General features: G+C 32.7%; 3 protein-coding genes across 7 annotated transcripts; all 3 read right to left on the reverse strand.

The window, feature by feature from the left end:
- Nucleotides 1-745: 745 nt before the first annotated feature.
- On the reverse strand, nucleotides 746-9,723 carry LOC135835202 (uncharacterized). Of its 3 annotated transcripts, XR_010556838.1 has the most exons (6): nucleotides 9,585-9,723; nucleotides 8,745-9,026; nucleotides 8,073-8,279; nucleotides 6,569-6,736; nucleotides 5,348-6,282; nucleotides 4,463-4,696 (listed from the first exon to the last, which is right to left on the reverse strand). XR_010556838.1 is itself a non-coding variant. In XM_065349366.1 (5 exons), the coding sequence occupies exons 1-5, from the start codon at nucleotides 5,441-5,443 to the stop codon at nucleotides 1,925-1,927; spliced, it is 1,095 nt and encodes a 364-aa protein (XP_065205438.1). In that variant the 5' UTR covers nucleotides 5,444-5,904; the 3' UTR covers nucleotides 746-1,924. The 3 variants fall into 3 exon arrangements, 2 of the variants coding, with proteins under 2 accessions (XP_065205438.1, XP_065205439.1); XM_065349366.1 differs by lacking the exons at nucleotides 6,569-6,736; nucleotides 8,073-8,279; nucleotides 8,745-9,026; nucleotides 9,585-9,723 and adding exons at nucleotides 746-2,275; nucleotides 2,555-2,722; nucleotides 3,035-3,235 and having other exon boundaries at nucleotides 4,418-4,696; nucleotides 5,348-5,904; XM_065349367.1 differs by lacking the exons at nucleotides 5,348-6,282; nucleotides 6,569-6,736; nucleotides 8,073-8,279; nucleotides 8,745-9,026; nucleotides 9,585-9,723 and adding exons at nucleotides 746-2,275; nucleotides 2,555-2,722; nucleotides 3,035-3,235; nucleotides 4,769-4,971 and having other exon boundaries at nucleotides 4,418-4,696.
- Nucleotides 9,585-26,575, reverse strand: LOC135835203 (uncharacterized). 2 transcript variants are annotated; one of them, XM_065349368.1, is made up of 5 exons: nucleotides 26,354-26,575; nucleotides 25,424-25,705; nucleotides 24,780-24,959; nucleotides 10,811-10,978; nucleotides 9,585-10,527 (listed from the first exon to the last, which is right to left on the reverse strand). In XM_065349368.1, exons 1-5 carry the CDS (start codon nucleotides 26,426-26,428, stop codon nucleotides 10,144-10,146), a joined length of 1,089 nt encoding a protein of 362 aa, XP_065205440.1. In that variant the 5' UTR covers nucleotides 26,429-26,575; the 3' UTR covers nucleotides 9,585-10,143. The 2 variants fall into 2 exon arrangements, with proteins under 2 accessions (XP_065205440.1, XP_065205441.1); XM_065349369.1 differs by lacking the exons at nucleotides 9,585-10,527; nucleotides 10,811-10,978 and adding exons at nucleotides 23,318-24,033; nucleotides 24,280-24,447 and having other exon boundaries at nucleotides 26,354-26,555.
- Nucleotides 15,051-19,050, reverse strand: LOC135835199 (uncharacterized). 2 transcript variants are annotated; one of them, XM_065349362.1, is made up of 5 exons: nucleotides 18,856-19,045; nucleotides 18,031-18,306; nucleotides 17,362-17,562; nucleotides 16,906-17,073; nucleotides 15,052-15,681 (listed from the first exon to the last, which is right to left on the reverse strand). In XM_065349362.1, the coding sequence occupies exons 1-5, from the start codon at nucleotides 18,973-18,975 to the stop codon at nucleotides 15,331-15,333; spliced, it is 1,116 nt and encodes a 371-aa protein (XP_065205434.1). In that variant the 5' UTR covers nucleotides 18,976-19,045; the 3' UTR covers nucleotides 15,052-15,330. The 2 variants fall into 2 exon arrangements, with proteins under 2 accessions (XP_065205435.1, XP_065205434.1); XM_065349363.1 differs by lacking the exon at nucleotides 17,362-17,562 and having other exon boundaries at nucleotides 15,051-15,681; nucleotides 18,856-19,050.
- Nucleotides 26,576-26,585: the final 10 nt, after the last annotated feature.

Genomic DNA, 26,585 nt, shown 5'->3' on the forward strand with positions numbered 1-26,585 from the left:
TCAGATTTTTCTGTTTTGTCCCGCTCCCTACTCTCTAAATTTGAAACAGTCAAAAAATGTCGTGACTGCTAAGCAGTGAAATTTGACTGTTTCAAATTTAGAGAGTATGTAAGCACATACAGCATTTCTCGAATGGCATTGCTGACTGCTTCAAGATTCAAATAATTTCTTATTTTTGATTTTTCAGTTTTTTCGTTGAATTGTGTTGTGATTTCCAATTTCCATTGTTTACCAATAAAATTGTGAATTTGGGGCATAATTTCTGATATTTTTTTGTTTTTTGTTTTTTGTTTCAGGTATGTGGCTAATTATAGAATATGAACCTTGGAACCAATTCTATTTGTGCTTGAAAAAAAAAATACTGCAATTCTCAATTTATGTGCTTGTGAGAGTGAATGGAAATGAGAGTCGACTCAATATTTTCTTCGAAAGAAAATTGTTTCTTTAGTGATTCAGAAGGATACGGGTAAGTCTGTTTTTTCAGGATAGTTGAAAATAAACAAGTCATGTTTTCAAATATTAATTTTTAAAGGAGTCGAAGAAATCATATTGGCATGTCATTGATCGTGTCCAGAGTATTGTGTTTTCGAAAAGGTTTTTGAATGTATGTAATTATTCAAGATGTAGATATGTATAATTAGATACGTAATATGCAAGTTCTTCATTACGTCTGTAATTGTACTGGTGAATATAGAAAAAGTCTTACCTACATCCGTTGAAGTGGTGCTGAAAATCGAAAAAGTGCTGAAAAAGTCAAAATACTGTATTTTTCAATAAATTCAAAGAAAATTCCTTTTAAATTCACCACTGTCGTGAAATTTACAGTCCAAGTAAAAAAAAATCGATTCAATTACATTTCATTTCACGTTTACAATGGCAACACTGTCGTGGTGGCTGAACTTGGCTGAAACACTCTCAAATTAATAAAGGTGAACAGAGAGTAAAATCTGAAAAATATTCTCAAATCTCTAGGTTCCTTCTTGTCTTTGTAGAGAGATACTGGTTGGGCGAGGATGAAATCTGATCGTTAGAAACATAGAAACCCTGTATCTTGAGGTACTCAAGGTCTGTATATCGCACCTCGGGAGTTATAAGGTCACATCTCAAAAAAGTGAAATTTTACAGGAGGGTGATTTTCTTTTTTTTAAAAACTTGATTCATTATTTTTATCAACTTATAATTAATTGTGAGGAATCAATAGCACCTCATTTTAAAGATCTGGTATCCTACCTTCATTTAGCATAAGAACACTTTGAAAAATAAAATCTTAAAGAGGAAATATTTCAATGTTTGGAAAACATTTTGAGTTATAACCTTTCATTAAAGTTGATGTGGAGGCGAAAGGAAGCGTCCAAAAGAAATTTCATGACAACAAAATTGTAGAGAATTAAATTTCCAATCGACATAATGTCGTTAGTTTTTTTCTAAAGTGCTTAGTTTTTGAGTTCTTCTCAAAAAACTAAAATTTCATGATATGTGCAAATTCATTTTTCTGAAAAGTGATCAATTTAAAAAAATTTTTCCATTTGGTACAAACCAATAAAAAATGCACTCCTTGTGACTATTTCTAACTGACAAACATTTAAAACAATCAAAACTATTTGTTAACACTTTTTACGAGTATGTACAAAATTTGCTCAAAAAAGGAGGAGTTTTTTGAGATGTGCCCTTATAACTCCAAACAACTTGCAATGTTGTTGAGATTTTGAGTTAGGCCATTTGCGTTTTTTACAAGATCTAGATGATGTACCCATCTCAAAGTGTAATTTTTGGTTGAGGGGGGTCATACAAACCCCAAAAATGCAAAAACATCAAAATCAATTTTTTTTGAGATGTGACCTTATTACTCCCGAGGTGCGATATGTACAATACATTGGGTGCTGTTTTTGCCTCGTAAACGAAACGACCAGTTGATTGTTCATTGTTAGATATCGAGTAGTCCAATTGCAGCCAAAATTTGAACGACATCTTGACATTGTTGATGTTTCATTAATGCGACTACCATTTCCTCGCATTCGGAGTCATCTTGCGACGTACACTCCAATAATTTAGTGGTAAAGTTGTAATATTCTGCTAAAATTTTGCAGAATAGTGTTATTGAGTATCCTCGTTTCGCAATCTCTTTTTTCAGTATATTCACTGCCTCTTTATCGGTCTGCTGGAGTAACGTCGTCCACGATAAGTACTTCAGTTGAATCTCTTCGATGTCTCTTTCATGGAGAAACCAGAGTGGTACGGTTGCACTTTCGGATATTGGGTTTTGTGAATTGGATTCCTGAAAATTAAGAAAAAATAACTAATACGTATTTGAAGGAGGTTCGAAATGAAAGAAGCTGTGGGCAACGACGTTGTGGCTCACTTGAAACTAGTTTCTTACAGAACCTTTTATGTAGGGTAGGTGATTGAATAATTTTTATTATTTATTGACGGAATTTACAGCCAAAAACTCGAAACTTTTGCATTAAGTAGGTAGCTAGGTGTAAGTACCTACCTACTACACAGATCCCACACTATGGCATCCCAGTATTTACATGAATCTTTTGATTTTACTCACCGACTGCATGTTATCTTCTGAGATACCATTATTCAATTTTGGCATTTCTTTCAATTCATCTTGTACCATTAAGGAAAATCTGCGAAGTTTCTCCAATTCGTCACACTCCCGATCAATATCTAATTTCAGCAACGGTTCTTCATCATTTACATCTTTATTCCAGCTCATCTGAGTCAAGTAAAATGTACATGATACCTACGTAATTCGTATTGAAGTATCTACTTTTCATTAGAATTAAAACAAAACACAAATAGGTAAGATGTTTTGTTCAAAGATTCAGTAATCCTCAATCCTCCTTGCTCCAATTTTAATTTATATAATCTCTCCCCATTACGTAAGTTGGTATTAAAATATCGTACTCTGTTTTGAAAAATCATTACTCTTAAACATGTAGATAAGTGGATTTATATCTCTGTGTGTTCAAGATCAAATCCTTCGTCCCCAGCCTCTCTAAAATAAATTACAATTATATTCACTCACTTGTACAGGTACTTCTGAGGAATCGTCATGTGAGAATTGTTCAAGGGCTGTCGATACATCATTATGACTAAATGATCGGGAGATAACTTTATTGATTGCGTATAATTTCCATTTCAGGTTTTTCAGTTGATTCAGCGATTTTTCCAGTTCTTTTATTAACCCTTCATTCTCCATCGAAAGGAATAAATCATCCAGTGTTTCCTACAAACGTTAATAATTTGTATTTGTAGGATGAAGTAAAAGATTTAAAACATTTTCCAGCCTTGTAATGCTGTATTCATGTTTTTAATAACACTAGGCAACGGCATGCTTGTGTTCGGGTTGAAAATGGGCTTAATCGATAGTTTAGACCCTAAAACAAAAAACAGAGTGGGATTTTTCAATTTGAATTGTTTTTGTGGTCAGGAGAGATGATCAAAGTTTCAAAAATGGCCGTTTTTGCCCTATTTCACGAGTTTCTGGCGACACCAGTATTGTTTTTCGAAAAAAACCAAGGTCATATTCGGATTCTACGCACTTTTTTAAGTAAACATCTTTCCCGGATTTTCGATTTTCGAAGTTTCAAGCGCATACGGACGATTTTTGTTTGTAACATATTTTAAAACTCGGAGCGCGCGACGCTGGCGTTACTCCACGATGTAATCGTGGCGCGGAACCGTGTTCGCGCGGGCGAGGCTCTCGTGCTGTACAAATCTCGTGTTTTAAACGAAAATCTTCGGTATGCGCTTGAATGTTCGAAAATCAAAAATCTGGTAAAGATGTTTACTTAAAAAAGTACGTAGAATCCGAATATGACCTTGGTTTTTTTCGAAAAACAATACCTACTGGTGTCGCCAGAAACTCGTGAAATAGGGCAAAAACGGCCATTTTTGAAACTTTGATCATCTCTCCTGACCACAAAAACAATTCAAATTGAAAAATCCCACTCTGTTTTTTGTTTTAGGGTCTAAACTATCGATTAAGCCCATTTTCAACCCGAACACACGAAAAAAGTCAAAAATTGTTGCCTAGTGTAATTATAAATTTTCAAAAGCTTTTGCCCTCGTGAAGATTGAAAAAGTTTCTTCTTATATTCCGATTTCAAAACTCTTACAGTGTAGGTATTTTATCTAATTGATAGAATAATATAGGTTGAAGAGAATTACCAGATTTGAGGAACATTTTTTTTTGACGAGGTGAAGGAAGTGTAGAACAATGGAGAACGCTTACGGGCTTACGTTGGTGTCGAAGTTCACAAGGGATGGATATTTTTAGGAAGGATGATGATCTTGAAACTTGAATTTTTTTCATGTTGACGATAATTTTAAACTTGGTCAATTGTAATTTTACGATGCATTATTGTTACGAATGTCAAGTATTTTTCAAAAAATATTTAATGCTTACCGGATTTTTTTCCTTCGCTAGTGATTTTCTAATAGAATAAAACAAGGTTTCAATATCATATATCATTTTAGAAATTTCTTTGCTTGTATTTCCTCTCAGCTTAATTATTTCAGTCTCGTCTGTGTAAAGCTGAGCTAAAAAGCGATGTTTGTGAGTTGCTATTTTCATTTTTTGGGTTTCCTTTACCAGGTCATTTATTGTTGATAGCATAGTCGCATTTCTGTACTCAAGCCCATTCTCGGTATGGATGTTTTCCAAAATTTCTTTGTCATCTTGAATCTAGAAAAAAAAATTAAATAGTTAATATCAGAAATGATATTATGAGCATTATTTATGAATTTTTGTTTATACATATAAGCTCATAAGCTGCCCCATAGTTACTGTGTCCATATGTTTATCGAATTTAAAATCGCGTTGATATAATTTTGGTAATTAACCAAAAAAAAATTCAATTCATTTGTTCAAAATGTAGGTTAGGTAGGTAGGTATAGTGAATAAAATTTGTTCGAATTTGTATACCTATACAGGGTGCCCGAAGAATGGCTAAAAGTTAACTGAAAATTTGGATCAATCGAATGCCTCCAAAATTAATTCAAATTGACGTGTCGCCTATTTTGAAAATGGAGAGGGAAAACGTCGATCAAAGAGAAGAGGGGAGTTATTTTTTATCATTGAGTTGCGTGGTACTTGAAAAAAATGAACAAAACTCGTCATCGGATAAATTTTTGCCAAACTTACTATACTTACCTATAATAAAAAGAGCTGAGAACAAATTTGAAAAAAATATAGGTACGCGTACCTTACGAATGAAAAATTGTTTGAAAAGTGAATAAATGGCTGAAAAGTTGAATAAATGCAAAATTTTGCGAATTTGAAAGGGAAAATTTAAAATAGCTTGCAATATTTATTGATTTTTTTTTTTTTGCTCACCTGTGATGTATCAGCTGATGAAGTAACCGTGTGAAATATGAATAAAACTGTCAAAAAATGCACGATCTTGGCATCCATAGCTGTATTTAAATTCATCAGTATGCATTGACTTTTGATTGAGATTTATAATTTCCAAGTTTAGTGCACTTGAAAGACATAGATTTGGATTTATTTTGATCAAATATTTTCGTGATAAGATAAGATACTTTGAAAATCAGTTTTCATTTTGCATTTACAGGAAGTATGTTGGACGATTACAGTTCAGTTAGCAAGTTTTCGATAAATGAAAATTTTTCTAGAATAATTATAGAATAAAATTGGTATGTTTATTTCACGTTTAAAATGGAAACACTGTGGAGGTGGCTGGAGCACTCTCAAATTTATAGAGGTGAGTAGAGACTAGAGAGTAAAATCTGAAAAATATTCTCAAATCTCCAGGTTCCTTCTTGTCTTTATAGGTATAGAGAGATAGTGATTGGGCGAGGATGAAATCTGATCGTTAGAAACCCTATATCTCGAGGTATTCAAGGTCCGTATATTATGTACATTGGGTTCTATTTGTGCCCCGTCAACACATCGGCCTGTCGATTATCGAGTAGTCCACTTGCAGCCATAATTTTTACGACATCTTGATGATGTTGGTGTTTCATTATTTTGACCACCATTTTTTCGCATTCGGGGTCTTCTTGCGACGCACACTCCAATACTTTAGTGGTGAAGTTGTAATATTCTGCTAAAATTTTGCAGAAGAATGTTATCGGGTATCCTCTTTTTGTAATCTCTTTTTTCATGATATTCAATGGACCCTTATCGGTCTGCTGGAGTAACGACGTCCACTTTATGTACGTGAGTTGAATCTCTTCGATGTCTCTTTCATTGAGAAGCCAGACTGGTACGATTGCACTTTCGGGTAATGAGTTTCGTGATTTGGATTCCTAAAAATTAAGAAAAAATAACTTACACGTACTCAAAGTGCTTCGAAATGGAAGAAGCTGTGGGTAACAATATCGTGTCGTGGCTCACTTGAGACTATTTTTTTTTTTTTTTACAGAACTTTTTAAACGGATAATTTTATTATTTAATTGCGGAATTTTCAGTCAGTAACTAGAAACTTTTACTTTAGTCGGTAGCTAGGTAGAGAAACCTAAACCTACAACCCAGCTACCTACCTACTTATCCATGGGATCCCTGAACTTACACGAATAATTTGATTTTACTCACCGACTGCATGTTATCTTCAGGGATACCATTTTTCGACCTTGGCATTTCTTTCAATTCATCTTGTACCATTACGGAGAATCTGCGAATTTTCTCCAATTCGTCACACTCCTGATCAATATCCAATTTCAGCAATGGTTCTTCATCATTTACGTCTTTATTCCAGCTCATCTAAGTCAAGTAAAACGTACATGATACCTTCGTAATTCGTATTAAAGTATCTACTTTTCATTAGAATTAAAACAAAACACAAGTGTTTTATTCAAAGAATTCTTGCTCCAATTATAATTTATTACAATCACATCCCCATTAAGTTACCCAAGGTGTCTAACAGGGCCTACTGGTCCTATTAGTCCTACTAAAGTCCTACTTTTCAACAATTCTAAGTATCCAAAAGTCCAATTTTTTTTCAATAAAAGTTTTTCAAATTTTCAATTTTTCCCCTTTTTACAAAATTTTGAACAAATGTAGAAAAAGGCTCATTTGTCGACTTCTTCAGATTTTGAATTACACATTTTTGAAAGCTTTTGCCCCTTCTTTTCCTCCATAAAAAACTTTTTGTTCAAATTCAAGAAATGTTCAAAGTTTGAATCAGAAAAATAAACTCCTCTCTTCGTGAAGAAATTTTTCATTTTTATTTACTCCTCAAAACATGATTAAATTTTTGAAAGCTTTTGGACTCGCTTTATTCAGGATTGTTTGCTTTTCTCTTTCAAGTTTGATGTCTTCTTTTTTTAAATAATCATTTGGATTTTAAAAATTTTGAAACAAAAATAATGAACTTCTTCATATCATATCGTATAAGAAACATCGTTTTCATACCCTTCAAGATACTAATTCTCGGGATTTGCCCTCGCTTCACTCGGGTTCGTTTGCTTTTCTTTTTTCAATTTTAAATTTTCCAAAAAATCATCATTTAAATTTTGAAATTTTGAAGCAAAATAATAAAATTTTTGTAAGTAATTCATCACGCTAAAAAAGTTGTTTTTATACCTCTTTAAGTACCGATTTTCGATTCGAATTTCAAAATTTTGAAGCAAATAATAATACAAAATATTCACAATTGAAATAGAAGAATTCGAGTTTTTGATTTTACTTAATTGAACATGATGTGATATTCATCAAATTTTTAAAATTGATAAGAATGAGAACTAAACGAAAAATTGGAGCGAAACGTTATATTTTTGGGCATCTTTGTTTAAATAAAATTATAAGGTGTTTGAATTTTGAAATTATCAAAAAAGCAAACATTTTCTTACAAAATTTGGCTAAAAACTTGAATGTAAATTCTGACTCCCCCCTCCCCCATAAAAAATTCCATAAGTGCTCGAAAAATGACCTGCTGAAAGTCCTGCTAAAAGTCCTACTTTTTCATATTGAAATTTTGTTAGACACCCTGAAGTAGGTACTTATTAAAATTTGTAGTTACTCTGTCACTTTTCTCTCTGTTCAAAATCAAATCCTATGTCCCCAGCCTTTCTGAAATAAATTAAAATTATTCACTCACTTGTACAGGTACTTCTGTGGAATCGTCATGCGAAAATTGTTCTAGAGCTGTTGATACATCATTTTCATGATAAAACAATGATTTGGCGATAAGTTTACTGATTTTGTATATTTTCAGTTTCAGGGTTTGCAGTTGATTCAGCGATTTTTCCCGTTCTTTTATTAGCCCTTCATTCTCCATCGAAAGGAATAAATCGTCCAGTGCTTCCTACAAATGTTCATAATTTTTTATTTGTACGAAGTAAATTGATAAAGAAATCGTTATACTAGGTGTGGTGTAAAAGATTTAAAACATTTTCCAACCTTGGATTGAAAAAGTTTCTTCTTATAGTATTCTGATTTCAAAACTCTTACAATGTAGGTGTTTTATCTAACTGATAAAATAATAGAAATGAGAGAATTGTAGAATTTGAGGAACATTTTTTTTTTGACGAGTTGAAGGAAGTGTAGATCGATGTGTATAGAACAATGGAGAATGCTTACGAGTTAAGGGCTTACGTTCGTGTCGATGTTCATGAAGGATGGATATTTTTTTGGGAAGGATGATAATCTTGAAAGTTCATTTTTTCTCATGTTAATAATTTTAAACTTCGTCAATTGTAATATTTTACAATGCATTATTATTACGAGTGTATACTTATCAAATATTTTTCAAAAAATGTTCGATGCTTACCGGATTGTTTTCCTTTACTAGTGATTTTCTAATCCAATAAATCGACGAGTCAATAGCATATATAATTTTAGAAATTTGCCTGCTTGCATTTCCTCTCTGCTCAATTATTTCAGCCAGGTCATTGTAAAGCTGAATTGAAAGGTGAAGTTTGTAATCTCTTATGTCCATTTTTGCGCCTTTCATTTCCAGGTTTTCTACTTTTGATAGAATTGTCGCATTTTCGTACTCATCGAGTCCATTTTCGGTATCGATTTTTTCCAAATTTTCTTTGACATTTTTTATCTAGAAAAAAATAGGATAAATAATGATATTAATAAGATTGATTGGTTATTATTTCAATTGTGCAAGATGTAAGTTAGGTAGTGAATAAAATTTTTTCGAATTTGATGAGCAGCAGGACCGATGAATGACTAAAAACAAACTGAAAATTTGGATCAATCGAGTGCCTCCAAAAATAATTCAAATTTACGTGTCGCCTGCTCTCTAAATTTGAATATTTGAAACTTCAAATTTAGAGAGTGTCTTGAAAATCTAGACAAGAAACGTTGATCAAAGAGAGGAGGGAAGTTGCACCTAATGTCTTTTTCTAATGAATTTTTGATCATTGAGTTGGGATGGTACATAAAAAAATGAACAAAACTCGCGATTGAATAAATTTTTGTTAAATTTACTAATAAAAAGAGCTGAGAACAAATTTGAAAAAAAATGTAAATGAATAATTGATTGAAAAGTGGATGAATTACTGAAAAGTTGCACATGGGTTGCAATATGGGTAGGTAAGGTACGTTTTGAATTCGTAGTATTTTGAAATGGCTCTATTTAATTGATTTTTTTACGCACCTGTGATGTATCTGATGAAGTAACCGAGTGAAATATGAATGAAACTGCCAAAAAATGCACGATCTTGACATCCATAGCTGTAGGTATTTAAATTCAGTAAGCATTGAATTTCGATTGAGATTTATAATTTTTCAAGTTTAGTGCATTTGAAAGACATCGATTTAGATTTATTTTGATCAAATATTTGCGTGATAAGATAAGATACTTGGAAATTCAGTTTTCATTTTGCATTTACAGGAAGTGTGTTGGATGATTACAGTTCAGTTAGCAAGTTTTCGATAAATGAAAAATTGATTTTCAGTGAGAAATGATTATTTTTCTAGAAATATTGTAGAATAAAATTGGTACCTATGTTTATTTCAAGTTTAAAATGGCAACACTGTGGAGGTGGTTGAAATAATCTCATGGATGTGAGTAGAGAGTAATTAAATCTGAAAAATATTCTCAAATATCTAGCTTCCTTCTTGTCTTTGTAGAGAGATACTGGTTGGGCGAGGATGAAATCTGATCGTTAGAAACCCTGTATCTCGAGGTAAGTACTCAAGTGGAACTTTGGGTGTTATTTGTGAATCGTCAACGCATCGGCTTGTTCATTATCGATTAGTCCAATTGCAGCCAAAATTTGAACGACATCTTGACCATGTTGGTGATTCATTATTTCCATTAGCATTTTTTCGCATTCGGAGTCTTCATCTTGCGACGTACACTGTAGTACTTTAGTGGTGAAGTTGAAATATTCTGCTAAAATTTTGCAGAAGAATATTATCGAGTATCCTCTTTTCGTAATCTCTTTTTTCATGATATTCAATGGCCCCTTATCGGTCTGCTGGAGTAACGACGTCCACTTTATGTACGTGAGTTGAATCTCTTCGATGTCTCTTTCATTGAGAAGCCAGACTGGTACGATTGCACTTTCGGGTAATGAGTTTCGTGAATTGGATTCCTGAAAATTGAGAAAAAATAACTTATACGCCATATTCAAGGAGCTTCAAAATGGAAGAATCTGTGGGCAACAACATCGTGTCGTGGCTCACTTGAGACTACTTTTTTTTTTTACAGAACTTTTTAATCGGATAATTTTATTATTTAATTGCGGAATTTTCAGTCAGTAACTCGAAACTTTTGCTTTAGTCGGTAGCTAGGTAGGGTAGAGGTACCTAGACCTACCACCCAGCTACCTACCCATGGCATCCCTGTACTTACACGAATTATTTGATTTTACTCACAGACTGCATGTTATCTTCTGAGATACTGTTATTCAATCTTGGCATTTCTTTCAGTTCATCTTGTACCATTAAGGAAAATCTGCGAAGTTTCTCCAATTCGTCACACTCTTGATCAATATCCAATTTCAGCAAAGGTTCTTCATCATTTACGTCTTTATTCCAGCTCATCTAACACACAAATAAGATGTTTTGTTCAAAGAATTAGTAATCGACAACCCTCCTTGCTGCAATTTTAATTTATTACAATCACATCCCCATTAAGTAAGTATTATTAAAATTTGTACTCTGTTTTGAGAATCATTACTTTTGACTGAACAAGTGAACATTTATGTATGTGGATTTTTTATTTTTCTCTCTGTTCAAAATCAAATCCTTTGTCCCCGGCCAGCCTTTCTGAAATAAATTAAAATTATTCACTCACTTGTTCAGGTACTTCCGCAGAGTCGTCATGCGAAAATTGTTCTAGAGCTGTTGATACATCATTTTTATGATGAAACAATGATTTGCCGATAATTCTATTGATTTTGTATAATTTTATTTCAGTTTCAGGGTTTGCAGTTGATTCAGCGATTTTTCCCGTTCTTTTATTAGCCCTTCATTCTCCATCGAAAGGAATAAATCGTCCAGTGTTTCCTACAAACGTTCATAATATAGGTAAAACATTTTCCTGCCTTGAATTGAAAAAGTTTCTTCTTATATTCTGATTTCAAAACTCTTACAATGTAGGTATTTTATATCTAACTGATAGAATAAAAGAAAGGAGAGAATTGCAGAATTTCAGGAAAATTTTTTGACGAGTTGGAGGAAGTACAGTTAAGTGTAGAATAATGGAGACGCTTATACGAGCTTAGGTTGATGTCGAAATTCATGAAGGATCGATATTTTTTGGCAGGGTTGTTGCGGATCACGGAAATTTGATCCGAATCACGGATCACGAATCATTGAGAAATTTGTGATCCGGATCACGGATCAAAGATCTTCCAGGAAATTGTGATCCGGATCACGAATCACGAATCACTCCAGAAAAAAGTGATCCGGATCAAATTTCACGGATCGTTTTTCGGATCATTTCAAGGAAATTGTACTAGGTACTAAATTGTTTTTTTTAAATTGAAGATTGAACAAAAACGTGAAAAAACGAAATAGTCTCCATTTTATTTTCAAAAAATTTGCAATAACACATTATACAGGGGTGGGAAAAAGTCAGCCTCACAAGGGAACCCTCCCACATGATAATCTCCGATTTGAATCAAACTTAGACTGGTGGAAAGAGGACCTCAAAAAACCCCCATCCCCCAATTTTCAGCTGCTGAAGTTGATTTTTTGATTTTTGACGAGCGTTTGAAGTTTTGTGTACACAGGTAAAGTTGTTCTGTAAATTCGAAAAATGGCCGTTTCTCCCCACTGCATGAACTTCAGCAGCTGAAATTTTGGTCAAAGGGTCTATCCTTGATACCTAATTGACTAATACTACCGCCGGCCGGATCTGGAATTATCATCAGAAATCGAATTTTTTGCCCAATTGCTGGTTTCTAAATGCCATTGAAAAATTTGAAAAATGAGTCAATTAAGCTCTTCTAATGAACTTCAAGGGCTCAAATTTTGGTCAAACAGTCTCTGCTGAATACCAAATCCGGCCATCCGTTCAGGAAACAAGATTTTTTACTGTTTTTTCCCATGTTATGAATGAATTCAAAAAATGGCCGTTTCTCCCCACCACATGAATTTCAGCAGCTGAAATTTTGGCCAAAGGGTCTCTGCTTGATACCTAATCGATAAGTACTACCGTCGGTCAAATCTGGAATTATCATCAGAAATCGAATTTTTTGACACATAACATGAGAAAAAGTATAAAAAATACACAAAACTTCACACCATCGCCAAAAATAGAAAAATCAACTTCAGCAGCTGAAAATTTAGGGATGGGGGTTTTTCGAGGTCCTCTTTCCACCTGTCCAAGTTTCATTCAAATCAGAGATTATCATGTGGGAGGGTTCCCTTGTCAGCTTGAAAATTTGCAGAAATTGAAAAATGAAATTTTTACATTTCAAAAAATTTTAGTTTTTTGTCAATAAATCAAAAACTAAGTATCCTAGAGAAAAACTAATGAGATCATGTCGATTGGAAATTTAATTCTCTACAATTTTGATCATGTGTAATTTTTTCGTAGGACGCTTCCTTTCGCCTCCAGATTGACTTTCATGAAACACAGTGTGCAAAATGCAAATTTTTCAAAAAATAATTTTCAAAAAGTTTTACTTGCGGTTTTTTGTCAAAAAATCAAAAACTAGGCATCCTAGCGAAAAACCAATGACATTACGTCGATTTTACCTACATCAATATCCAACAAATTGAGTTCAACTCCATTAATTATTAATAAAATCGAATTTTCAAAGCAAAAACATGCAGAAATGCAGCATTACTGGTGAAAAAAAAAGGATCCGTGAAAAAATGATCTACGGAAAATTTTGAATTGGATCATAGATCACGAATCCTTCTGGAATAATGATCCGGATCACGGATCACGATTCCTACTGCAGAAAATGATCCGGATCACGGATACAGATCACTCAAATGTGATCCGGATCATGATCCGGATCACAACAACCCTGTTTTTTGGGAAGGATGATGATCTTGAAAGTTCATTTTTTCTCATGTTAATAGTTTTAAACTTTGTTAATTGTAATATTTTACAATGCATTATTATTACGAGTGTATAGGTACTTATCAAGTATTTTTCGGAAAATGTTCAGTGCTTACCGGATCGTTTTCCTTCGCTAGTGATTTTCTAATCCAATAATTCAAGGTGTCAATAGCATATATATCATTTTAGAAATTTGTCTGCTTGCAGTTCCTCTCAGATCAATTATTTCAGTCAGGCCATTGTAAAGCTGAATTGAAAGGATAAGTTTGTAATTTCTTATGTCGATTTTCGCGCCTTTCTTTACTAGGTTTTCTACTCTTGATAGAATAGTCGCATTTTCGTACTCATCGAGTCCATTTTCGGTATCGATTTTTTCCAAATTTTCTTTGACATTTTTTATCTAGAAAAAAATAGAATAAATGATATTAATAAGATCATAATTATGAATGTTTCTTTTTTGTTTCATAGGCTCATAGGCTGCCCCCATATCATGTCCCAATGTTTTAACGAATTCAAAATTGCATTGATTGGTAATAATTTCAATTATGCAAGATGTAGGTTAGGTAGTGAATAAAATTTGTTCGGATTTGATGTGCAGGAGGACCGATGAATGGCTAAAAACAAACCGAAAATTTGGATCAATCGAGTGCCTCGAAAAATAATTCAAATTGACGTGTCGCCTGTGTTGAAAATTTAAAGGGGAAACGTCGATCAAAGAGAGGAGGGAAGTTACACCTAATGAATTTTTCTAATAAATTTTTGATCATTGAGTTGGGTGGTAATACGTAAAAAAAATGAACAAAACTCGCGATTGAATAAATTTTTGTCAAATTTACTAATAAAAAGAGCTGAGAACAAATTTGAAAAATAAATGTGAATGAAAAACGGGTCGAAAAGTGGATAAATTACTGAAAAGTTGCTCATGGGTTGCAATATGGGTAGGTAAGGTACGTTTTGAATTCGTAATAATCTATTTATCAATTTTTTTTTGCTCACCTGTGATGTATCTGATGAAGTAACCGAGTAAAATATGAATGAAACTGCCAAAAAATACACGATCTTGACATCCATAGCTGTATTTAAATTCAGTAAGCATTGAATTTCGATTGAGATTTATAATTTTCAAGTTTAGTGCATTTGAAAGACATCGATTTTGATTTATTTTGATCAAATATTTGCATGATAAGATAAGATACTTGGAAATTCATTTTTCATTTTGCATTTACAGGAAGTGTGTTGGATGATTACAGTTCAGTTAGCAAGTTTTCGATGAATAAAAAATTAATTTTCAGTGGGAAATGATTATTTTTTTAGAATAACTGTAGAATAAAATTGGTATATAATTTTCCCCTCAGCGTTTTCCACCATAATATGTTTTCTTGAGCAAAGAGTCTCATATTGGCAATCATCGATCGTGCCCAAAGTATTGTGTTTTCGAAAAGGTTTTTGTATGTTTACATATGAGTGTATAATTATGCAAGTTCTACATGACATATTGTACTCGTGAATATAATATAGAAAAAGTCCTACGCCCCTTTAAGCGGCGCTGAAAGTCAAAAAATTGCTTTAAAAAAAGTCAAAATACTGTATTTTTCAATAAATTTAATAAAAATTGCTTATAAATTCACGTCTGTCTTAAAATTTGCAGTATACAGTAAAAAAAAAAACGATTCGAGTACATTTTATTTCACGTTTATAATGGGAACTCTGCCGTGGTGGCCGAAACACTCTCAAATTTATAGAGGTGAGTAGGGAGTAAAATCTGAAGCATATTCCCAAATCTCAAGGTTCCTTCTTGCCTTTGTAGAGAGATAGGGGTTGGGCGAGAATGATTGGGTGCTGTATGTGCCTCGTCAACACGACGACCTGTTGATTGTTAGATATCGAGTTGTCCAATTGAGGTCATAATTTGAACGATATCTTGATAATGTTGGTGTTGCATTATTGCGACTAGCATTTTCTCGCATTCGGAGTCATCTTGCGACGTACACTCCAATAATTTAGTGGTTAAGTTGTAATATTCTGCTAAAATTTTGCAGAAGAATGGTATTGAGTATCCTCTTTTCCTAATCCCTTTTTTCATGATGTTCAATTCCTCTTTATCATGCTGCTGGAATATTGACGTCCATGTTATGTACTTGAGTCGAATCTCTTCGATGTCTCTTTCGTGGAGAAGCCAGAGTGGTACGGTTGCACTTTCTGGTAATGGGTTTCGTGAATTGGATTCCTGAAAATCATGAAAAAATATGAGGACTTTACGTATATTCAAGGAGCTTCGAAATGGAAGAAGCTGTGGGCAACGATGTTGTGGCTCAGTTGAAGCTATTTTCTTACAGCACTTTTTAATTGAATAATTGCAAAGATATTTAATCGCCGAATTTTCAGTCAAAAACTCGAAACTATTACTACCCAGCTACCTACCTAACAAGGAAGGTGCCCCAGGTGACATGCACCGATTTCAATGATTCTTGGACCATTGGATAAAGGACATCGAACATCATAGTCAACCACAAAATTTTCAGCTGCTGAAGTTAATATGTGTACCGATATTTCAAAAGGACCCATTTGGTCAGTGCCGAGAAGGGTATAGATTTTATTTTTCAAAAATCAAAATAAATTTCCAGTGTTCTCCGGTGGATCTCAACAGTGTTTGAGTGTGAAGCTGTCCATGAAAGCTTCACATTCGCGCGCCGTTTAGATCAATTGGAAAACTTTGGAAGATTGTGCCAATTTTTTAAAAATAAAATCTACACCCTTCTCGGCACCGACCGAATGGGCCCTTTTGAAATATCGGTACACATATGTATTTCACGCTTCCAGGGTGATTTTTGATTATAATATAGAAATTTTGAAAAATTCGGCAAAAATGGTCAGTGGAGGTCGCATACCGAAACCTTCCATATTATCTGAGCATTTTAATACGATGAGACTAGCCCACGGTGAAATTTTCAGCTGCTGAAGTTGATATTTTAGGCTTCCAGGGTAATTTTTCGATTTTCACATGGAAATTTTGAAAAATTGGCCAAAAATATTCGGCGCAGGTCGCATACCGAAATCTCACATTTCATTTGGGCATTTCAATACGTATGATGAGACTAGTCACGGTGAAATTTTCAGCTGCTGAAGTTGATATTTCAGCCTTTCAGGGCAATTTTTTCGATTTTTTCAAAATTGCAATGTGAAAATCGGAAAATCGTCCTGGAAGGCTGAAATATAAACTTCAGCAGCTGAAAATGTTGTGGTTGACTATGTTCGATGTCCTCTATCCAATGGTGCAAGAATCATTGAAATCGGTGCATATAACCTGGGGAACCTCCCTTGTAAATATTTTTTGTTTTCTTCAATTCGCATGAATTTTTATTTTTTAGTCAAAACTGAAATTTTTTGATCTTTTTATTTTTAATTTATTTCCAATTAGAAGATTGATGCACGAAGTATTGTGATTACTCACCGAATGCATGTTATCTTCTGGGATACCATTATTCGATCTCGGCATTTCTTTCAGTTCATCTTGTACCATTAAGGAGAATCTGCGAAGTTTCTCCAATTCGTCACACTCCAGATCAATATCCAATTTCACCAACGGTTCTTCATCATTCACATCTTCATTCCAGCTCACCTGAGTCAAGTAAAATATACATGATGATTCGTATTGAAGTACCTACTTTTCATTATAATTAGAACAAAACACAAATATACGATATTTTGTTCAAAGAATCAGTAATCGACATTCCTCCTTGCTGTAATTTTAATTTTTAATTCTTAATCACTCCCCACTAAGTAATTAAAATAGGTATTCAGTTTTGAAAATCATTACCTAATACTTTTAAACTTGCAAGTAAGTGGATTTTTATCTCTCAGTGTTCAAGATCAAATCCTCTAAAATAAATTAGAAGTATTCACTCACTTGTACAGGTACTTCTGTGGAATCGTCATGTGAAAATTGTTGTAGGGCTTTCGATACACCATTATACTTCAATGATTTGGTGTGATCTTTATTGATTGCGTATAATTTTGATTTCAGTGTTTTCAGTTGATTTATTGATTTTTCCAATTGTTTTATTAGCCCTTCATTCTCCATCGAAAGGAATAAATCGTCCAGTGTTTCCTACAGACGTTCATATAATTTAGTTGTATTTGTAGGTAAGAAGAAATCGTTATAAAATTTACTTGATGTGATGTTAAAAATTTAAAACATTTTGGGGCTCAGATTGAAAAAGTTTCATCTTACGTATATTTTGATTTCAAAACTCTTTCAACGTAGATAAGTATTTTATCTAACTGATAGAATAATAGAAAGGAGATAATTGCATAATTTGAGGAACATTTTTTTTGACGAGTTGAAGATAGTGTAGATGAGATGAACAATGGTGAATGCTTACGGGCTTACGTTGGTGTCAAAATTCATGAAGGCGATTGATATTTTGAAGAAGGATAATATGATCTTGAAAGTTCAAATTTTTCATGTTGATAATTTTAATCTTCGTCAATTGTAATTTTACAATGCATTATTATTACGAATGTATAGGTACGTACTTATCAAGTACATATTTTTCGAAAAATATTTAATGCTCACCGGATTGTTTTCCTTTGCTAGTGATTTTTTAATGGAATTAAGCAAGGTTTCAGTATCATATATCATTTTAGAAATTTGTCTGGTTGTATTTCCTCTCAGCTGAATTATTTCAATCAGGTCATTGTAAAGCTGAATTGAAAGGAGATTTTTGTAATTTCTTATGTCCATTTTTGCGCCTTCCATTTCCAGGTTTTCTACTATTGATAGAATAGTCGCATTTCCGTACACATCGAGTCCATTTTCGATTGTTTCCAAATTTTCTTCGAGATTTTTAATCTAGAAAAAGAATACCTATGTTAATAACATAAATGATTATATAAGAGCATGTTATGAAAGTTTTTTGAGTAGGCTCATAGGCTGCCTCATATCCGGTCCTTATCTGCCCTTATGTTTAACGAATTCAAAATTGCATTGATTGGTAATAATTTCGATTGTGCGAGATGTAGGTTAGGTAATATTTGTTCGAATTTGATGTACATGGTGACCAAAGAATGGCTTAGCGAACTGAAATTTTAGATTGCGTGCCACCTAATGAATTTTTGATCAGTGAGTTGGGTGGTACGTATTGAAAAATGAACAATACTCGCGATTGGATAAATTTTTTGCCAAAATTACTGATAAAAACAGCTGAAAACAAATTTGAAAAAAACGTGAATGAAAAGTTGATTGAAAATGGGATAAATGTGTGAAAAGTTAAATAAATGCAAAATTTTGCAATTTCGAATGCGCAAATTTAAAATGAGTTGTACAATGGGTAGGTAAGCTACGTTCTGAATTCGTAGTATTTTGAAATGGCTCAATTTATTGATTTTTTTTTTTGCTCACCTGTGATGTATCCGTTGAAGTAACCGTGTGAAATATGAATAACACTATCAAAAAATGCACAATCTTGACAACCATAGCTGTATTTGAATTCAGTATGCATTGACTTTCGATGAGATTCATAATTTTAAAGTTTGGTGCATTTGAAAGACATAGATTTAGATTTATTTTGATCAAATATTTTCGTGATAAGATAAGACACTTTGAAAATTCATTTTTCATTTTGCGTTTACAGGAAGTGTATTGGATGATTACAGTTCAGTTAGCAAGTTTTCAATAAATGAAAAATTAATTTTCAGTGAGAAATGATTCTTTTTTTAGGATACTGTAGTGACAGATTATATAACCTACATTATAAAATTTACCTAGTTAAACAATATAGGTCATCATGACACAGTCTACCTTAATTTTCACCAATATATTCTCTTTCATGTTATTTTCCATAAGAACTCATTTATCCTCTCATATATCTATTTGTATGTTATTTTCCATAAGAACTCATTTATCATCATATATCTACCTGTATGTTATTTTCCATAAGAACTCCTTTATCATCATATCTCTACCTGTATGTTATTTTCCATAAGAACTCCTTTATCATCATATCTCTACCTGTATGTTATTTTCCATAATAACTCCTTTATCATCTCATACATCTACTTGTATGTTATTTACCATAAGAACTCTTATATCTATTTGTATGTTATTTTCCATAAGAACTCTTTTATCATCTCATACTTCTACTGTATGTTAATTTCCATAAGAACTCTTTTATCATCTCATATGTGAGGGCGCGTACGGAAAGGGACCTACCGACCAAAAAATGAAAAATTTTTTTTTTCCTGAAATTGTTGTAGGAACTCTTAGAGAATCGAATGGAACCTCCCAAACCCGCCAATAACTCCTATTTCATCGAAATTTTTCGCTTCTAAGTGAACCATGACAGAATTCATAATCGAAAAAACTTGAATGCAGTGCATAATCTGACCGGTAGAAGTCATTGGAGGGCGTGTGTGAGTGTGTGGTAAAGTGTAGGACCTTCGAAGTTGGAATACCCCTACGTAATCTTACAGTAACAACAAGAGAAATAACTGCGCGCAAAACTTTAAACGGCTCTCCTGTAAAATTTATGTTTTGGTCGGTAGGTCCCTTTCCGTATGCGCCCACACATATATCTACTTGTATGTTATTTTACATAAAGACACTGTTATTAGGTACTAGTATTTTAGTATATAAGCTCATGCAAACCTAGTAACAGTATTCAGTTCTCTTCCAAGCTTCATTGGAATAACTTATAAGAAACATTTCTGTTTCAACTTATAAATATTTTAAAAGTGTATTTAAAAGTGTTTTAAAGTATGTTGTGTTAAACAAAGTTAATAAATCATTTTTATTAAAACTGAATCGTTAAATCTGTCACCACAAAATGGCGCCCGGACTATTCGAACAACACCTGGACTTGTCAAACAACATCCAGACTTCTCAAACAACACCCAAACTTTTCAATCAACACCTGGACTTATAAAATTTCAAAAAAATGGACTTTCTTAAAAAACATTTGGACTTGAAAAAATTCAAAAAAAATTGAGCAACACTTGGACTTAAGAAACTTGAACAGGGTTGTTAAATTACCGTAATTTATTCGCTGGTAAAATACGGCGGTAAAATACGGTAAAATACGGTATTTTACCGTATTTTACCAATTTGAATATAATGAACTTATAGTGTTCAAACTTCAAACCTTCAAAAGTTCAAACATACAAATTTATTGTATTATTATGTAATGGGTGGAAATTTCAATAATTTTCTGCTTGAAATTTGAAAACAATATGAAACTATAAAAGGGTTAAAATTAAAAATTACATTATCAACACTTGAAATTGAAAAACATTGAAGTTACTGAAAATTACTAAAAAGTAAAAACTAAAAAGTGATGAAAGATGGCCAATGCCAATGGGGGAAAAAAAATTAATTGTATAACCAATAACCATGCATGGATTAAAATTAAAATTTAAAATCATTCAACATTGTCAAAAAATAAAAAATTGACCAATTTGGTTATTTTAAATAAAATGATTGAAATAACCAAAATTTAATGATTTTGAAGTACATTTTAATGACATTTCAACATGTTTTCACGATTTGATGCAATTTTTTCTGATTTTTGACCAATTGTGAATAATTTTCTGGCAATTGTTTGGTAATTTTCAAGATATTTTCCTGTTTATATGTAGCATGTATCAATTATCATTAGCATTGATGCAAATTAATTGTGAATTTTGATGCCAATCATCTTCAGCTGTTGATTCATCCTTTCAACTTTCAAATAATGTGGCAAAAAAATGCTTTTTGGTAATTTACGGTAAAATACAGTAATAAACTTTTGGTAAAATACCGTAAAATACGGTAAAATACCGCCGTAATTTACTGACATAAATTACCTTACAACCCTGAACTTGAAAAAAAAAACCGTAATCTTCAAACATCACTTGGACTTGGGAAAATTCAAGAAATCCAAATCCAGAGTATCACATCACAACTATGGTAAAAAAGTATCAAATTGGTAAAATTATGAACCTACTCATTTTTTTCAATTTTTCTTCTATGTATTACAACTATTGTAATTAGTTTATTTGCTTTTTCATCGTATATGCATAGACATAACTATCCAAACAAATTAACTGTCAAAAATGACAATGTAACAGACAACGAATTAAAACAATGAAAACTATAACAAAAACAATAATTGATCCCTGTACAACACAAGTATGACATTACTCTTAACAGACATAGACTAGATAATTAAGAGCATTTTTTTAACTCAAGAAAATTTTTTTGGAACATACACTCTCATGGAAAAATTTATATCATTTTTCTACTGAACCCAGATTATTACTCTTAGGCTTAAAGAAATTAGGTCAGTTATAAATTCTCACCCCCCTCCCCCCAAATAAGATAAATAATTCAAAAAATCAAAGCTATGTTAGACCCACTCACTGGAGGAGGGATGACATCTATAAATAAGAACAACTAAACAGATTTTAGAAAAAAATCATTGGATTGGCCTCACATTAGATATTGAGCATTACATCAAAGAGTTGCGAACCATGTCAACTCTTAAAAGGGGAAGGACTTTCATAGCCCCAATTGATGAATGTGACCTGCTACTTCACCTTGAAATAGACTTTCTTGGCCCATTCACTAAAAGTGAAAATAAAACACATATTCTAGTTGGCACCTGTAGAGCCACCAAGTATGCATTTGCTACTGCAGTTAACAGTGCAAATTCTGAAAATGTTATAAATTTCATAATGCAAATTATATGCACGTACGGTTGCCCAAGGAAGATCTCCTGTGACAATGGTACCCACTTTCAAAATGAAAATTTTAAAGATTTTTGTAAAACGTACGACATAAAGCTGGTTTTCAGTTCCACATATTCACCCCAAAGTCAAGGGGGAACTGAAAAATTCAATTCAACAATAATAAGCATTTTGTCATTTTATATAAACGAAAACAAAAAGAACTGGGTTAAATTATTGAAATATATAATTTTTTGTTACAATATAACCCCAGTATCTAGCTTTAGCCGGCTATCACCTTACTTCCTTGTGTTCGGAAGAGAACCTAATCTTCCTTTCGACAATGCCCTGGACATACCTACAGGAGAAAACAAGGATAGAATGGACAAATTGAAAGAAATAATTAAAATGAGAGAAAAAATTATCAGGCCTTACATACCTATATATCAAACATTATGAAAAACAAAAAAATACTACCTATGACAAGAGACATCAAGAAATTTTATTCACTAAAGGTGATGTAATTTCCATAAGAACTCTTTTATCATCTCATATATCTACTTGTATGTTATTTTACATAAAGACACTGTTATTAGGTACTAGTATTTTAGTATATTATAAGCTCATGCAAACCTAGTAACAGTATTCAGTTCTCTTCCAAGCTTCATTGGAATAACTTATAAGAAACATTTCTGTTTCAACTTATAAATATTTTAAAAGTGTATTTAAAAGTGTTTTAAAGTATGTTGTGTTAAACAAAGTTAATAAATCATTTTTATTAAAACTGAATCGTTAAATCTGTCACCACAGATACCTAACTGTAGAATAAAATTGGTGTATAATTTTCCCCTCAGAGTTTTGTTTTCCACCGTATGTTTTGTTGAGCAAAGAGTCTCATATTGGCAATCATCGATCGTGCTCAAAGTATTGTGTTTTCGAAAAGATTTTTGCACGAATACATAGTGTGTAATTATGGAAGTTCTACATGACGTATTGTACTCCTGTGTACGGAAAAAGTCTTACACCCGTTTAAGTGGTGCTGAAAATCAAAAAAGTGCTGAAGAAGTCAGAATATTGCATTTTTCAATAGATTAAATGAGAATTGCTTATAAATTCACGACTGTCTTAAAATTTACAATGTAAAGTAAAAAAAAAAAGAAAAATCGACTTGAGTACATTTTATTTCATGTTTTAAATGCCAACACTGTCGTAGTGCACTCTCAAATTCATGGAGGTGATTAGAGAGTAAAATCTGACAAATATATTCCCAAAAAATGTCAAGGTTCCTTCTTGCCTTTGTAGAGAGATAGTGATTGGGCGAGAATGATTGGGTGCTATTTGTGCCTCGTCAACACAACGACCTGTTGATTGTTAAAACATCGACTGAAATTTATAGAGGTGAGTAGAGAGTAAAATTTGAAACATATTCCCAAATCTCAAGGTTCCTTCTTGCCTATGTAGAGAGATACTTAGGGGTTGGGCAAGAGGGTGCTATTTGTGCCTCATCAACACAACGACCTGTTGATTGTTAGACATTTACTAGCCCAATTGTAGTCATAATTTGAACCATATCTTCAAAATGTTGGAGATCCATTATTGCGGTTACCATTTTATCGCATTCCGGATTTTCTTGCGACGCACACTCCAATAATTTAGTGGTCAAATTGTAATATTCTGCTAAAATTTTGCAGAAGAATGGTATTGAGTATCCACTTTTCGTAATCTCTTTTTTCATGATATTCACTACCTCTTTATCGGTCTGCTGGAATACTGACGTCCACGTTAAGTACTTGAGTTGAATCTCTTCGATGTCTCTTTCATGGAGAAGCCAGACTGGCACAATTGCACTTTCGGGTAATGCGTTTCGTGAATTGGATTCCTGAAAATCATGAAAAAATATACGTAGGTACTTATATTCAAGAAGCTTCGAAATGGAAGAGGCTGTGGGCCACGACGTTGTGGCTCTCCTTGAGACTATTTTTTACAGGACTTTCTTTTTAATTGAATAATTTTATTACTTAATCGCGGAATTTTCAACTAAAAACTCGAAACTTTTACTACCCAGCTGCCTACATATGTACCTATGACATCCTTGTACTTACACGAATTTTTTGATTTTACTCACCGACTGCATGTTATCTTCTGAGATACCATTATTCGATCTTGGCATTTCTTTCAATTCATCTTGTACCATTAGGGAAAATCTGCGAAGCTTCTCCAATTCGTCACACTCCTGATCAATATCCAATTTCAGCAACGGTTCTTCTTCATTTACGTCTTTATTCCAGCTCATCTGAGTCAAGTAAAATGTACATGATACGAGTACGTAATTCGTATTGAAGTATCTACTTTTCATTAAAATTAAAACAAAACACAAGTATTAAGATGTTTTGGTCAAAGTATCAGTAATCTACATTCTTCCTTGCTCCAATTTTAATTCATTACAATCACATTCCCATTAAGTAGGTAAGTATTATTAAAATTTGTGCTCTGTTTTGAGAATCATTACTTTTGACTGAACATGTAAGTGGATTCATTTTTCTCTCTGTTCAAAATCAAATCCTTTATATCCCCAGCCTCTCTAAAATAAATTACAATAATTCACTCACTTTTACAGGTACCTACTTCTGTGGAAGAAAATTGTTTTATGGCTTCCGATACACCATCATGTATCAATGATTTGATGTGACCTTTATTGATTGCGTATAATTTGAATTTCAGCGTTTTCAGTTGTTTTAGCGATTTTTTCAGTTCTTTTATTAGCTCTTCATTCTCCATTGAAAGGAATAAATCGTCTAGTGTTTCCTACAAACGTTCATAATTTACGAGTAGTTGCATTTTTAGGTAAAACGAAATCGTTATAAAATTGACTAGGTGTGATGTAAAAGGTTTTAATCATTCTCCAGCCTTGGGTTGAAAAAGTTTCTTCTTATATTCCGATTTCAAAACTCTTTAAACGTATAGATAAGTATTTTATCTAATTGATAGAATAATAGAAAGGAGATGATTGCAGAATTTGAGGAACATTTTTTTTGACGTGTTGAAGGAAGTGCAGAACAATGGAGAACGCTTATGGCGGGCTTACGTTGGTGTTGAAATTCATGAAGGATGGATATTTTTAAGAAGTATGATGAATTGATGATCATGAAAGTTCTATTTTTTTATGTTGATAATTTTAAACTTTGTCAATTGTAATATTTTACAATGCATTATTATTACAAGTGTATGTATACGTATCAAGTATTTTTCGATAAATTTTTAATGCTTACCGGATTGTTTTCCTTCGCTAGTAATTTTCTAATAGAATAAAACAAGGTTTCAATATCATATATCATTTTAGAAATTTGTTTGCTTGTATTTCCTCTCAGCTGAATTACTTCAAACAAGTTATCGTAAAGCTGCATTGAAAAGCGATGTTTGTAATCTGCTATGTCCATTTTCGCGCCATTCATTATCATGTTATCAACTTGTGATAGAATAGTCGCATTTTTGTACTCATCAGGTCCATTTTCAGGATGGATTTCTTCCAAATTTTCTTCGTCATTTTTAATCTAGAAAAAAAATGATAGTTAAATAGCATAAATGGTATTAATAAGAGCATAATTATTATGAATATTTTTTGCGTATAGGTTCACAAATTGCCCCACATCTTGTTCGAATGTTGACAAATTTAAAATTGCATTGATTGGTAATAATTTCAATTGTGCAAGATATAGGTTAGGTATAGGTAGTGAATGAAATTTCTTTGAATTTGATGTACAGGGTGACCGATGGATGGCTAAAAGCAAACTGAAAATTTGGACCAATCGAGTGCCTCGAAAAATGACTCAAGTTTACGTGTCGCCTGTCTTGAAAATCTAGAGCGGAAACGTCGATCAAGAAGAGGAGGGAAGTTATACCTAATGAACTTCTGATCGTTGAGTTGGGTGGTACCTATATAAAAAATAGACAAAACTCGCGATTGAATACATTTTTGCCAAATTTACTTATAAAAAGAGCTGAAAACAAATTTGGGTAAAAATTATGAATGAAAAATTGATTGAAAAGTGGATAGATATCTGAAAAGTTGAATAAATGCAAAATGTTGCAAATTCGAATGCGCAAATTTAAAATGGGTTGCAATTATGAGTAGGTAAGGTATGCTTTGAATTCACAGTATTTTGAAATGGCTCTACGTACATATCGATTTTTTTGCTCACCTGTGATGTATCTGATGAAGTAACCGGGTTGAATATGAATAACATTGTCAAAAAATGCACGATTTTGACATCCATAGCTGTATTTGAATTCAGTATGCATTGACTTTCGATGAGATTTAGTTATAATTTTCAAGTTTAGTGCACTTGAAAGACATAGATTTAGAATTATTTTGATCAAATATTTTCGTGATAAGATAAGACACTTTCAAATTCATTTTTCATTTTGCATTTA

This window comes from Planococcus citri, chromosome 2 (genome assembly GCF_950023065.1).
Source record: "Planococcus citri chromosome 2, ihPlaCitr1.1, whole genome shotgun sequence".
In the NCBI taxonomy this organism is placed as follows: domain Eukaryota; kingdom Metazoa; phylum Arthropoda; class Insecta; order Hemiptera; family Pseudococcidae; genus Planococcus; species Planococcus citri.